This window comes from Triticum dicoccoides, chromosome 2B (assembly GCF_002162155.2).
Source record: "Triticum dicoccoides isolate Atlit2015 ecotype Zavitan chromosome 2B, WEW_v2.0, whole genome shotgun sequence".
NCBI lineage: Eukaryota > Viridiplantae > Streptophyta > Magnoliopsida > Poales > Poaceae > Triticum > Triticum dicoccoides.
The window spans coordinates 684754646-684770202 of record NC_041383.1 but is presented as its reverse complement, the minus strand read 5'-3'; the positions used below and the strand labels follow the sequence as shown (position 1 = coordinate 684770202).

Genomic DNA, 15557 nt, shown 5'->3' with positions numbered 1-15557 from the left:
GACTGCGGTCAGAACGGTTGGGATGCGGACGATGAAGAAATTCAAAGCCCACCCACCACCCACCTAGTAGCCACTTTCGACGATCTAACCGACATGCTAGACTTCGACTCCGAAGACATCGACGGTATGGACAACGATGCCGGAGACGACCAAGAACCAGCGCCTACTGGTCACTGGAAAGCCACCTCATCATATGACATATACATGGTGGATATCCCAAAGGATGGGAATGGCAAAGGAACAGCGGAGGATGACCCCTCCAAGAAACAGCCCAAGCGCCGGCGTCAGCGGCGCCGCTCTAAATCCCGCCACAGCAAGAATGGAGATTTCGGCACCGGTGATAATAACACCCCAGACAGTGCCGAAGACAACCCCCTCCAGCAAGATTCAGCACAGGAGGACGGAGACGCCAGCCCTCAGGAGAGAGCAGCAGATGAAGAGGTAGAGGATTACATGCCTCCCTCCGGAGACGAGGCAAGCCTCGACGACGACGAATTTGTCGTGCCTAAGGATCCCGTCGGACAAGAGCGTTTTAAATGCAGGCTTATGGCCACGGCAAACAGCCTCAAGAAAAAGTAGCAACAGCTTAGAGCTGATCAAGATCTGCTAGCCGACAGATGGACTGAAGTCCTTGCGGCCGAAGAGCATGAGCTCAAACGCCCCTCCAAAAGCTACCCTAAACGCAAGCTGCTCCCCCGATTAGAGGAGGAGGCATATGAACCTGCATCACCAGTGGATAATACGGCTGACCGACCACCCCGTGGCCGCGACAGAGAGGCCTCGAGGCCCTCCAGTAGAACCGTACCCCGGCATCGCTCGAAAAGCACAAGGCCACAGGGGAACGCTCTGGACTTGCGAGATATATTGGAGGATAAGGCAAGACAATCAAGATCGATCTATGGATCGCGTGGGCGCCCCATGATACGTGACCGTCGCGCCGGACACAGCAAGTCCGGCCGAGCCGAACACAGTAGACAAAGCTCTTTTGAGCTTCGTCGCGATATAGCCCAATACAGAGGCGCCGCACACCCACTATGCTTCACAGATGAAGTAATGGATCATCAAATCCCCGAAGGGTTTAAACCCGTGAATATTGAATCTTATGATGGCACAACAGACCCCGCGGTTTGGATCGAAGACTATCTCCTTCATATCCACATGGCCCGCGGTGATGATCTTCACGCCATCAAATACCTCCCACTCAAGCTTAAAGGACCAGCTCGGCATTGGCTTAACAGCTTGCCAGCAGAATCAATCAGGAGTTGGGAGGACCTGGAAGCCGCATTCCTGGATAACTTCCAGGGCACGTATGTGCGACCACCAGACGCTGACGACCTAAGCCACATAATTCAGCAGCCAGACGAATAGGCCAGACAATTCTGGACACGGTTCTTAACTAAGAAAAATCAAATCGTCGACTGTCCAGATGCGGAGGCCCTCGCGGCCTTCAAACATAACATCCGCGACGAGTGGCTTGCCCGGCACCTGGGATAGGAAAAGCCGGAATCCATGGCAGCCCTCACATCACTCATGACCCACTTCTGCGCGGGAGAGGACAGCTGGCTAGCCCGCAGCAACAACCTCAGCAAAAATTCTGGCAGTCCGGATATCAAGGACCGCAATGGCAGGTCGCGTCCCAACAAGAACAAACGCCGCATTAACGGCGACAATAGTGAGGATACGGCAGTCAATGCCGGATTCAGAGGCTCTAAACCCGGTCAGCGGAAAAAGCCATTCAAAAGAACTACTCCGGGTCCGTCCAACTTGGACCGAATACTCAATCGCTCGTGCCAGATACACGGCACCCCCGAAAAGCCAGCTAACCACACCAACAGGGACTGTTGGGTATTCAAGCAGGCAGGCAAGCTAATTGCCGAAAACAACGACAAGGGGCTGCATAGTGATGACGAGGAAGAGACCCGACTGCCGAACAATAGAGGACAGAAGGGTTTCCCCCCACAAGTGCGGACGGCGAACATGATATACGCAACCCACATACCCAAAAGGGAGCGGAAGCGTGCACTCAGGGATGTATACGCGATGGAGCCAGTCGCCCCGAAGTTCAACCCATGGTCCTCCTGCCCGATCACTTTTGATCGAAGGGACCACCCCACCAGCATCCGCCACGGCGGATTCGCCGCATTGGTTTTAGACCCAATCGTCGATGGATTTCACCTCACCAGAGTCCTGATGGACGGCGGCAGCAGCCTGAACTTGCTTTATCAGGATACAGTGTGCAAAATGGGCATAGACCCCTCAAGGATTAAACCCACAAAGACAACCTTTAAAGGCGTCATACCAGGTGTAGAGGCCAATTGTATAGGCTCAGTTACACTGGAAGTGGTCTTCGGATCCCCGGATAACTTCCGAAGCGAGGAGTTAATCTTCAACATAGTTCCGTTCCGCAGCGGCTATCATGCCCTGCTCGGACGTACTGCATTTGCAAAGTTCAACACGGTGCCGCACTACGCATACCTCAAGCTCAAGATGCCAGGCCCTCGAGGAGTCATCACGCGGAAACACTGAACGCTCTCTCCGAATGGAGGAACATACAACGGCTCTCACGGCAGAAGTACAGTGCGGCCTCTTAAGGCAATTCTCGAGTCCGGCTGTTAAGCGACCGGACACGGCTAAACGCGCCCGGAGTAACCTACAACAAGACCACCTGGGATGTTCCGAGCACGCGTAGCAATGCGGCCCCAACCCCAGCCCCTGCAAAATTGCAAGACTGGTCCTTCACATACATCATTACACTCTGGAGATACCATGGGCATAGGGGGAGGGGCACGACCACGATAGGCCCAGAATGCGGCTTAACCACACCAGGGGCTCTCAAGTGTGTAGTTCTTTTTTTTCTCTTTTTCCTTTTTTTTACCCACAGGACCCCGTTCATCAGAGGCCCTGTCCGGCAGTAGACCCGCCGAATTCACGATGCAACAGCCAGGGAAGGAGAAAGGCTATGACGAATATCCAGGTGGTCTCCATTACGAGCATTAACTCTATTTTATACACCATTCCGCAGCCTACCCCTGGAGGGGGACATGTTTAATAGTCCCATCCCTTGCTTATCGCACTATTTGTATCGTTCTGCATTCACAGCAGTATTTCTTGAATAAACAATGCAGCACCCTTTTGCTTATAATTGCATTTCTGTCTCATACATATGTTCATTTATGACATGTTGCATCTGTACACTTTGGTACGGCTAAATACACCAGGGGCTTATGTTTCCCGCATCATGGTGTGATAAGTCCGAACACTTTCACAAGTGCGGCACCCCGAACTTATAGCATTATATGAATCGGCTCCGAATCATGACTTGGGTCAATAGTTGGGTTTGCCCGGCTCCCATGTTTTGGTACCTTATGTTCCGTTGTATCGGCTAAGGTAGCACTAGGAGAACCACTGCGATTGCGCCCCAGTTAAGCTGGGCGAGTGCCTCAGTGGAGAAAGCTGAAACTGACCGTCATGATGAGGTGAGAGCCGGTCGCTGTTCGAGAGGTTTTTTCGAGTCCCTAAAGACTTATGCTGCTTAGAGCGAGGAACCGGCTTTGTCCGTCCCAGGCGTGGATAGCGCCCCGAACTCGGCCTTCCGAACACTAGGGGCTTCGCCGAAATTTAAAATTATAGAATTCTATGGCTAAGTGAGAGTGTTCAAGCATTATAAGTCTGGTTGCCTTGTTCGTTGTGTTGAGCGCCTCCCTAGATGGACCCAAAAATGGGAACAAGAGTGCTCAAATTTATCCCGAACACCCCAGCACTCGTGGCATGGGGGCTGAAGCCGACGACTTGCCATCTCTCAGATTTGATAAACGGCCGCACAGAAGGTAATATTTTAAATTAACAAGCGTTGCTTAGCGCATATGAACAAAGTTTTCAGCACACAGGATAACAAAATGCGAGTCTACTCAAATATTACATGTTTGGAGCACTCACCCGCAATAATGCGGGCACCCTTCAGGACACTCTTATAATACATCTCGGGTGTGCGATACTCCTTGCCCGGCGGTGGCGCGTCCATCACAAGCTTCTCAGCATCCATCTTGCCCCATTGCACCTTTGCGCGGGCAAGGGCCCGACGGGCACCTTCAATACAGGCGGAGTGCTTGATGACTTCAACCCATGGACACGCATCCACCAGCCGCCGCACCAGGACGAAGTAGCTCCCAGGCATGGCCTCCTTGGGCCACAGCCGAGCTATGAGGCCCTTCATGGCCTGTTCGGCCACCTTGTGGAGCTCGACCAGCTGCTTCAGCTGGTCGCTAAGGGGCACCGGATGTCCGGCCTCAGCATACTGAGACCAGAAGACCTTCTCCGTTGAGCTCCCCTCCTCGGCCCTATAGAAAGCGGCAGCATCGGACACGCTGCGGGGCAGATCTGTGAACGCTCCTTCAGAGCTCCGAATTCGGGTAAGTGATAGGTAATTCACACTCACATGCTTACTTTGCATGAAAAATGCCTTACCCGCCGCTATTTTCTTCAACGCCTCGATTTCCTGGAGGGCCTTGTAGGCTTCGGCCTTAGCGGCTTTGGAACTCTCAAGAGCCGATGCAAGCTCGGACTCTCGAGTCTTCGAGTCGCGCTCCAAACTCTCATGTTTTTCCACGAGAGCCTGGAGCTCTTGCTATACCGCCGCCACCCGCGCCTCCTGCTTCTCTCGCTCGGTGCGCTCCGCGGCCGCATTACATTCGGCCGCGGACACCGCCTCCTTCAGGGTCACCACCTCATTCGTGGCCCCTGCAATACCCACGTTATCCTTGTCATTCTTCTTGCAACCAAATCCTTTTCTGTAAGGTACAATTTTAATAAGGTGTTACTCACCTTCCTTGTCCTCGAGCTGCTTCTTGGCACGGTCGAGCTCGTTCTCGGACCGCTCGACGCTTTGCTTCAAAGTATTGACCTCCTCAGTCAGTGCGGCAGAGGTCAGCAGCACAGCCTGCAATCCCATATTGACATATTTTTTATGACTCCTGCATATATCTTTTTAGATCCTCAGTCCGGCTTTTCTTTCCGAACACCGAACCGAGCATCAGGGGCTACTTTCTATGCGGTACTATTTTACATATATAAAAATTCTTACCTCAAAGCCTGTTAGAAGGCTGCTGCAGGCTTCGGTCAGCCCGCTCTTGGCGAGCTGAACTTTCTGAATCACCGCACTCATGATGGTGCGGTGTTCCTCTTCGATGGAAGCACCGTTGAGAGCCTCCAGCAAGCTATCCGGCACCTCCGGTTGGACGGAGGCCGCCGGCGTCACGGTCTTGCCCTTCTTACGAAGGGGCTGCCCGCCGGACTCCGGAGCCACTACAGGTTCCGATGCGGAGTCCGGTACAAAGTCCGGGAGGTTGCCCTTCGGCACCTCCGGGGCCTCCTCCTCCTGGCGGGTCCCTTCCCGGGATCCCACCTCAGCATCATCCACATCACGGGGGGTGGAGGCGGTCGGAAGGGAATCCATATCCGACGCACCCAAGGACCCGCTCGATGAAGCAGGAAGATCATCCTTGGGCGGACTGCAGGGTTGTATGCAGCATTAGAAAGACACCATGTGGCGAAAAGAAAAATCATGAAGTTATTCGGGAGTCCAGATACTTACGATCTCGCCAGGGGCTTGGCCCTTGGAGGACAATCCTCGTCGTCATCGCCGGCGTTGGCAGGTCCGGGGGAAGAGTCCTTCCCTTCTTGGACCCTTCGGCCTCCCTCATTGGGGAGGCCTTCCTTTTCTTCCCTCCCCCCACTGGGGGAGAGGCCTCTTTCTTCTTCTCCTCGCCTTCATGGAAGGAGTCCGCCTCGGAGTCATCGTCCGATGACACATGAAAACGGGAATTCTTTCGAGTGCCCGTGGCCTTCTCCTTGGCCTTCTTCTCCGGCACCACGTGGGGTGCCGGAACCAGCAGTCCCGTTAAGCGGGCGTCCGCTGGGTCTTCTGGCAAAGGGGCCGGACAGTTAGTCTGCTCGGCCTTCTTCAGCCAGTCCTGTCAAAGGGAAGGGAGTTTAGATCCCGCATAGAGTCAAACTATGGAAAACAAGTGTCGCGTAAAGGGTAAAATCGCTTACCTTGCTAGCCGGACGCTGCGAGCTGAATCCGCAATCTTCGGTAGCGAATGCGGGAGCCTCGGCACCCTTAAACAGCACCCTCCAGGCCTCTTCGTACGTAGTGTCGAAGAGCCCGCTCAAAGTCTGGTGCTGCGCCGAATTGAACTCCCACATATTAAAGTCCCGTTGTTGGCACGGGAGAATCCGGCGGATGAGCATGACCTGGACTACGTTGACAAGCTTGAGCTTCTTGTTCACTAACTTTTGTATGCAGGCTTGAAGTTCGGTCAGCTCCTCCGAATCACCCCATGTCCGGCCACTCTCTTTCCAGGAGGTGAGCCGTATGGGGATGCCAGATCTGAATTCGGGGGTCGCTGCCCATTCAGGGTCACGCGGCTCGGTGATGTAGAACCACCCTGATTGCCAACCCTTGATGGTTTCCACGAAGGTGCCCTCGAGCCAAGTAGCATTGGGCATCTTGCCCACCATGGCACCTCCGCACTCCGCTTGGCTGCCCTTCACAACCTTCGGCTTGACACTGAAGGTCTTGAGCCACAAGCCAAAGTGGGGCTGGATGCAGAGGAAGGCCTCACACACGACAATAAACGCCGAGATGTTGAGGATGAAATTCGGGGCCAGATCATGGAAATCCAGGACGTAGTAGAACATGAGCCCCCGGACAAAGGGATGGAGTGGGAAGCCCAGTCCACGGAGGAAATGGGAAAGGAATACTACCCTCTCATGGGGCCTGGGGGTGGGGATGAGCTCCCCCTCGTCGGGGAGCCGATGCGCGATGTCGCTGGACAGATATCCGGCGCTGCGCAGCTTCTGGATGTGCCCCTCCGTAACGGAGGAGGCCATCCACTTGCCTCCTGCTCCGGACATAGTTGGAGAAGGTTGAGGTGAGATGTGCAGACTTGGGCGCTAGAGCTCGAGTTCGCGGAGATGGATAAGCAAAGGAGGAAGAAGGCATAGGTAAAAGGGTAGATCTTTATCCCCTTATATGGGTGGACGAAACCATGCGTCCCCACCAGCCTGATAAAACTCGCTTATCTCCCAAGCGCCGCAATCAATGGCGCGGTTGGGTTACCCACGTCCGTATTGATGGGAATCCCGGAATAAGGGGAACACGATCTCTGCTTCGACAAGACGTGCCAAGGAAACCGCTTCGCTAAACGCGCTGAGGTGGTACAATAAAAACAATTCGAGTAAGGGCTTGGTGGTGGTGTGACGTCACGCCACAAAATACGTCAGCAGATTGAACTTGTGTAAATATTATTCTCTCTATGGTGGTATGTGGAATTTATTTTGTAGAGCCGGACACTATCCTGGTGTTCACAATCTTCTATGAATTATTCGGAGGAGGAACCAGCCTTGCAATGACCGAAGACAATATGCGCACCGGACTCGCCGTCATTGAAACCTGATTCAGGGGCTACTGAGGGAGTCCTGGACTAGGGGGTGTCCGGATAGCTTAACTATCATCATCGGCCGGACTCCAAGACTATGAAGATACAATATTGAAGACTTCGTCCCGTGTCCAGATGGGACTTTCCTTGGCGTAGAAGGCAAGCTTGGCGATACGGATATGTAGATCTCCTACCATTGTAACCGACTCTGTGTAACCCTAGCCCTCTCCGGTGTCTATATAAACCGGATGGCTTTAGTCCATAGGACGAACAACAATCATACCATAGGCTAGCTTCTAGGGTTTAGCCTCCTTGATCTCGTGGTAGATCTACTCTTGTAATACCCACATCATCAATATCAATCAAGCAGGACGTAGGGTTTTACCTCCATCAAGAGGGCCCGAACCTGGGTAAAACATCGTGTCCCTTGTCTCCTGTTACCATCCACCTAGACGCACAGTTCGGGACCCCCTACCCGAGATCCGCCGGTTTTGACACCGACAGAGATCAACTTCATTGTCATCGTCCGCATACTCATCATTCTCCTCTTGCAAAGCTTCATTTTGATTGTTTTGAAATGGGCTCAATGTTGGCCTCACTTCTTAGGTCATAAGAGGTCCAACAATTTCATCTCGGTTCAAGGGTGGGGGGCAACTAGCAACCAAAGGGGAGGGGTTTTGGTTCAAATCCAAATGCAAACTTGAATCAACCTTCTTCGTTGCAAATAACTCAAGAGCCTTGTCTAGTGATTCGGCCACCGTCTCCTTGTATGCAACCCAACATTGCTCCGAGTTCACACGCATTGTCTTCCAACGGATGTGCATTCAAAACCAACATTATGCCTTCCCTCCAACTCAACTATATCACTAGGGTCCATCCAATTCAAATCTTTCCTCACTTGTTGCAAGAGCTCCGCATAGCTAGGACTATTACCAAACACCATGTCAAGCTCATCCGGGTCCGGTTCAATATTGCCTTTCAAGAAGGAGTCTTTGTCCCCATGATGAACAAACACACATGTTCTTCCCATCCCTATAAGCATTCAAACAACACAACGTAACATTTCTTCCATGAGTACTAATCCAAAGATTAACACGGAATACAAACCCTAACATATATATGAAACAACAACCCTAACCTTAACCCTAGCACCAACATAAGAACACCCATAAGAATAACACTAACATACTAACAAGCCTAATAATAGGAAATTGACAAACAAACATCTCACATCAACATGCAAATCTCTAGATCCATACAAAACTAGGGTTTCCCCAAACTAGCAATAAATGAGCAATTTGTTAACATTACTTGGATCAAAACAAGGGGATCGGAGAAGATTACCTTGAGGGAGGGTTTGAGTTCGACATCCACGGACAAAATCTTCAAATTTGGAAGATTTGGGGAAGGATTTGAGAGTCGGGAGAGGGGAGAGGGGGCAGATCTCGGGTGTGATGGGATTGGGGGTTGGGGTGTGTATGGGGGAGTGGGGGAGGGGGGCCGGGCATGTAGTAACAATCAGTACAACGCCTAAGGGCTAGGCGCTCCACATTACATGTGTGGCGCCTAGCTCGGAGGCATTGCACTGCTGGGTGCGGGCCCAGGGGCTGCCACGATGGACAGAGGTTCAACGCCCCAGAGCTAGGCGCTGCATCGTAGGGTGTGGCGCCTCCGTGTTGGCACCACTCAAAAAGGTCAGCCAAGTGAAATAGTTTTAGGGCAATTCATTTTGTGAATTGATTGCGTCCACAGGTCAAAATTGTTGGAAATATGCCCTGGAGGCAATAATAAAATGATTAGTATTATATTTCCTTGTTCATGATAATTGTCTACTATTCATGATGTAATTGTATTGACCGGAAACCGTGATACATGTGTGAATACATAGAGCACAACATGTCCCTAGTGAGCCTCTAGTTGACTAGCTCATTGATCAACAGATGGTCATGGTTCCCTGACCATGGACATTGGGTGTCATTGATAACGGGATTACATCATTAGAGAGAATGATGTGATGGACAAGACCCAATCCTAAGCATAGCACAAGATCGTGTAGTTCGTTTGCTAAAGCTTTTCTAATGTCAAGTATCAGTTCCTTAGACCATGAGATTGTGTAACTCCCGGATAGCGTAGGAGTGCTTTGGGTGTACCAAACGTCACAACGTAACTGGGTGACTATAAAGGTGCACTACAGGTATCTCCGGAAGTATCTGTTTGGTTGGCACGAATTGAGACTTGGATTTGTCACTCCGTATGACGGAGAGGTATCTCTGGGCCCACTCGATAATGCATCATCATAATGATCTCAATGTGACTAAGTAGTTGGTCACAGGATCATGCATTACGGAACGAGTAAAGTGACTTGCCGGTAACGAGATTGAACGAGGTATTGGGATACCGACGATCGAATCTCGGGCAAGTAACGTACCGACTGACAAAGGGATTGTATACAGGATTACTTGAATCCTAGACACCATGGTTCATCCGATGAGATCATCATGGAACATGTAGGAGCCAGCATGGGTATCCATATCCCGCTGTTGGTTATTGGCCGCAGAGCTATCTCGGTCATGTCTGCGTGATTTGCGAACCCGTAGGGTTTACACACTTAAGGTTCGATGATGCTAGGGTTATAAGGAAAATTTGTATGTGATTACCGAATGTTGTTCGGAGTCCCGGATGAGATCTCGGACGTCACGAGGAGTTCCGGAATGGTCCAGAGGTGAATATCTATATATGGGAAGTCATCATACAATCACCGGAAATATTCAGGGGTATACAGGTATTGTATCGGGACCACCGGAGGGGTTTCGGGGGTCCACCGGGAGGGGCCACCTCCCCGGAGGGTCTTATGGGCTGTAGGTGGAAGGGAACCAGCCCTAAGTGGGTTGGGCGCCAACCCCCCCTAGGGCCCATGCGCCTAGGGTTGGGGGGAACCCTAAGGGGGGCGCCCCCCTTGCTTGGGGGGCAAGCCCCCTCCCCCTTGGCCGCCCCCCTCTAGATCTCATCTAGAGGGGCCGGCCCCCTTCCCCCTTCTCCCTATAAATAGAGGGGTGAGGGGAGGGCTGCAGCACCACATCCAAGGCGCAGCCCCTCCCCAACACCTCTCCTCCTCCGCGCGAGCTTGGCGAAGCCCTGCCGGAGAACTGTCACTCCATCACCACCATGCCGTCGTGCTACTGTTGGAGCCATCTTCCTCAACCTCTCCCTCCTCCTTGCTGGATCAAGGCGCGGGAGACGTCATCGGGCTGCACGTGTGTTGAACGTGGAGGTGCCGTTGTTCGGCGCTAAGATCGGAATCCACCGCGATCTGAATTGCTTCGGGTACGACTCCTTCATCCGCGTTCTTGCAACGCTTTCGTCTCGCGATCTTCAAGGGTATGAAGATGCACTCCCCTCTCTCTCGTTGCTAGTTACTCCATAGATTGATCTTGATGATGCGTAGAAATTACTCCATAGATTGATCTTGATTGATCTCTCCCCTTCAATGTTATAGATTGATTTTGTTTATTTATTACTGTCGAAAAAATAATATTCATTTAATTATTTTTCTAAGAAGAAAAAAGAATTAAACTGACATTAAATTTTCCGCCCAAGATTGATATTGATATATACTCATCAAGTATATTTTTATATTTACAATACGGCTATATAAGCACCATCTGGATATGATTTGTTATCAGCATCATAAGCATCAGATATACTACTCATCAAGTCAAGGCAATCGTGCGTGCCACAAACCATGGGGGCTTGCCAGGCTCTCTCCTGCATCGTCCTGCTCTCTCTCTTTGTCTCGTCAAGCGCTTCCATCCTAAACGACGTGTGCAAGTCCTTAGGCGCAAGCAACGATGACATTGGCTACGACTACTGCATCAGGTTCTTCCGAGCCTTCAGTGCCAGCGCCACCGCCGACAAGCGCGGCCTCGTCATCATCGCCGCGAAGATCATCCGAGCAGAGGCCGCCAACACCCGCAACCGCATCAACGCTCTCAAGGCCTTGGAGACGAACAGGAAGATCGCCCGGCGCCTCTCCGACTGCCACGCGCTGTACACGAGCGCACTGCACCTGCTCGACGCGGCGGCTAAGGCCGTCAAGTCGAGCCATTTGCAGGACGCGGAGGCGAACCTCAACGCCGCGTTGGAGAACCCCGACGTGTGCGAGGAAGGATTCCGGGAGCTGGGCGTCAGTTCGCCGGTGGCGGACGAGGACTACGAGTTCACCAAGGGGTGCTCCATCGCTCTCAGTATAGCGAGCACGTTGTAGCTAGCTAGGATATGTGAATCTGACAAACCGTTCTAGCAACAATAAAATATTGGAACCCACGATTTTAGATCAATGAACTTTGCAAGTACGTTTTGGCAGTTTTTTTTTTGGTAAGAACAGATTTTGTGGTGAACGGAAATAGCAACCAGACATTAACCTCACACAATTTGCATATGATCGAGGCGATTGACTAAATGGATATCAAGAATTAATGCTCATGATTACTTTGGATATATCATGCCATGATATTAGATGCGCACGCTGACCAATTTTTTTATGCAAAAGATGTTTACAAGATAATGAAGTACATATTTCCCCCAACACAAAGATACATCAGTACATATACCATAAAAATGAAATTGAGTACCCCCTCTATTCCGTAATGTAGTGCATATAGATTTTTGAAAATTCAAGCATCGGAAACTTTGACCAAATTTGTGGAGAAAAATATTTACACTAGAATGCCAAACTTACATCATTATTGCATTCATTATAAGATGAACCTTCATACTAGATATATTTGGTATTGTAGATATAAATAGTTATCTCTCAAAACTTGGTGGTGGGGCGAGGCAGCCCGGACGGAGGTAGGACTGGCGACTCGAAGTCTTGGGCAGTTGAGCGTGGATGTTAGTATAGCGCCGCAGCAGGCGGCGGTGGCAACAACATCATGATGATTGTGGCCCAACGGAGGTTGGGCTCTTCATGTCGTCGGCACTCGAGAGGACATGGTCCTCGCTTTTTGCGACACAAAAAGATGCTGAAATGCACATGGCAACCCCGACTAGATCGACCCAATGGCGCCGGAGCGGGAATTGTAGCGAAAAGATGACATATTTTGGAAAGTCAAACTTTTTCTTCAATTTTTTGATTTTTGAGAAATCAAGATATTTATCCAAATTTTGGATTTTATGGAAAAGGAGAACATATTTTTGGAAAACATTATCATGTTTTGAATTTCCCAAACTATTTTGAAACACGTTTTTTCTTAATTTGCAAACAAATTTTAAAACTTACAACATTTTTCAAAATTCAAACCAATATTCGAGAACACGACATTTTTTGAAATATCAAATAATTTCTGAAAATTTGTGAAAAGGGAAACATTTTGAGATAAAAAAAGAAGCCGAAGAAAATCAGAAAAAACAGAAAAATAAAATAAAAATAATAGAAATCAGACGGGAACTTCGAGAAGGATCCCAAAACTGGGGAACCAGTGTATAGTTCAATAGCCCTGCCTGTTTCCGTTGCTCGCTCGGCATTCGGAATGCGAGAAATAGGAAATGCCGCAACACCCTTCCCCTCCCAAATTTTCTTTTTGAGTTGGACATCCCAATATTTTTGGCATAAACACCCCCAAGTTTTGTCAGGAATAACTTGAGTCCAAAAAGGAATACAATTACTCCCTTCGATCCATATTAATTCTGAGTGATTCAGTACAACTTTATATTAAATGAGCAACAATTAACATGGATCGATGAGAGTAATGTTCCATATTAATTCTCGGTGATTTAATACAACTTTGGACTAAATCGGCGACAATTAATATGGATCGGGGGAGTAATTTATTAATAGCAAAACATAATATTTTTGCAATATATACCTTTTTCATCGGATTGTTCAAATTTGAAGATTGATATACTCATGAGGTATTTTTGTATCAATCATGGCTATATATATGCACCATCTACAAACGATTTGTTATCAAACAACACATATACGGCAATCGTGCCAAAAAAAAAGAACCATGATGAGGCATTGGCAAGCTCCCTCCTGTCTCATCGTCCTCCTCTTCATCCTCGTTTCCTCCGAGTCTTCCACTCTAGACGACACATGCAAGTCCGTCGGCGCAAGCAAGAAGGACATCGGCTACGACTACTGCATCAAGTTCTTTCAGGCCGACAGCGCTAGCGCGACCGCGGACAGGCGCGGCCTCGTCGTCATCGCCCGATCCATATTACCCGAGGAGAAGCCGCGAACATCCGCAAGCGGATCGATGCCCTCAAGGCCTCGGTGACGGACAAGAAGGTCAGCGGGCGCCTCTCCGACTGCCGCATGCACTACACGGCCGCGCTGAAATCGCTCGAAGCCGCGGCGGAGGGCGTCAAGTCGGGTAATTTGCAGAAGGCGAAGATGAACCTCACAGGCGTGATATTGGGCACCGACACCTGCGAGGAAAGGTTCCGCGAGCTGGGTGTCGTGTCGCCGCTGGCCGCCGAGGACGCCGAGTTCTCCAAGGGCTGCTCTATCGCTCTCGCCATAACGACCATGTTGTAGCTAGCTAGCCGCCGATCGAGGATGTGTGAACCTGGTAACAGCTCTGGTTGCGAGTCCATGATCATTTGGATCGACCAATAAACTCTTGGAACCTGCAATTCCAGATCAGTGAACTTTGCAAGTATGTTTGGACGAAAATTTTGTTCCCTTATAGAATTGAATTATTATCAAGCTTATAGAATTAATTGTGTGATTTCCTTTTTTTCTGAAGCTAATAGAATGGAAATACTCCATCTGTCCATGTTTACATGCAGCCACACTTGCCTTATGGGGGGTCCTAACTGGGTTTAGTGTCATGCCTCTCACCTCTCACCGGTGCCTTCAAAGAGGGAAGGTTATGGACGCGCTACCTTGATCAGGTAGGCGGACATAAGCCTTGTGAACCCGAGTTTGGTTACGTGCACATGTTTCTGTTTGGGACCGTTTATTATTTTGCCACGATGATAGCCATTGAGTGTGCGCACAGTTTGCATACGATTGTGCTGATGGAAGGAATAATGGATTTGGCCCATTAATGTTCGTCTTATCTTGGAGATTTGATGCCATAAAAGTATCTACAATCAGACCCTCGGATCCGCCGTAAACGCTCGAGCGGGCTGCCCGTCACTGACGAAAAAAATACTAGTATCCAACCGGGTTTCCACAGCCGGCCCAAACGTTTGGACTGCCCGTGCACTGTTTGACCAAAATGATTGACACACATGTTTTTGCATGTATTTGATGTTTGCAAATAGCAAAATTCTGGCCACTTTGTGTTTGTGTTTGTGTTTGCATGTGAGGCATGTCCGATCACTTTGTGCGGGCATGTCCGCAGACGTATAGGGATCCGGATTAGGCAATTCTGGCCTTAGATGCTCTAAGGGAGAGAAATGCACAGTAACTAATTTTATTCGCAAAAGATGCATGAAAAATAATTAAGTACATATCTCTGTCTCTATCTTCTCTAAATCTATCTCTGATTCTTCTATCTGTATCTTATCTTCTCTATCTTCTATCTCTCTATCTCTAGTTCCTCTATCTCTTAGTGACACAGAGCATAGCATAGCAGGAAGGGTTTGCATTAAACTGAAGGTCACTCTCTGATCTTGTTGTGTTGGGGTGTAGTCGTCCAGATCTTGCTGGATGAGAATGTACATATGCCGGATGAGAATACTACTAGTTTGCTCTCTCACTACAATGTGTGATGCTCGATACAGTTTTGGGCTTCGAGCCCGGGTCACATTGGTCGTTTCCTTCTCCGATCGGTCTCGGCTGGTTTGATTGCTTCCGATCGATCGCTATCTGACGAGCAGCCAAGTCCAGCAGCCAGGAGGCGACCGCACGGCACCTAGCGGCGCAACGCCAAGCAGTCAGGGTCGACTTGCACGGCAGCGGCGCCAACGCTCAGGCAATGAGGCAAGTCAGGCCGAGTGCGATCGGGATTGGGGCATCACTACCGGAACAGGGTGCTACCCCGACGGCCAAAACAATGCCGACGGCCCCCGTCGGCTTATTCAGAGTTATGCCGACAGCCTGGTCCTGGTGGTCGGCGTATACAGGCCGTCGGGTTTAGGGGCGGAGTCAGGATTTGAGCATGG

General features: G+C 50.2%; 1 protein-coding gene and 1 pseudogene across 1 annotated transcript; both read left to right on the top strand.

Moving 5' to 3' along the window:
* Positions 1 to 11181: 11181 nt before the first annotated feature.
* Positions 11182 to 11703, top strand: LOC119368322 (pectinesterase inhibitor 12-like). The gene has a single exon (XM_037633612.1). The coding sequence runs from the start codon at positions 11182 to 11184 to the stop codon at positions 11701 to 11703; it is 522 nt and encodes a 173-aa protein (XP_037489509.1).
* A 1726-nt stretch (positions 11704 to 13429) lies between these two features.
* Positions 13430 to 14106, top strand: LOC119368321 (annotated as a pseudogene).
* The last annotated feature ends 1451 nt before the right edge of the window (positions 14107 to 15557 follow it).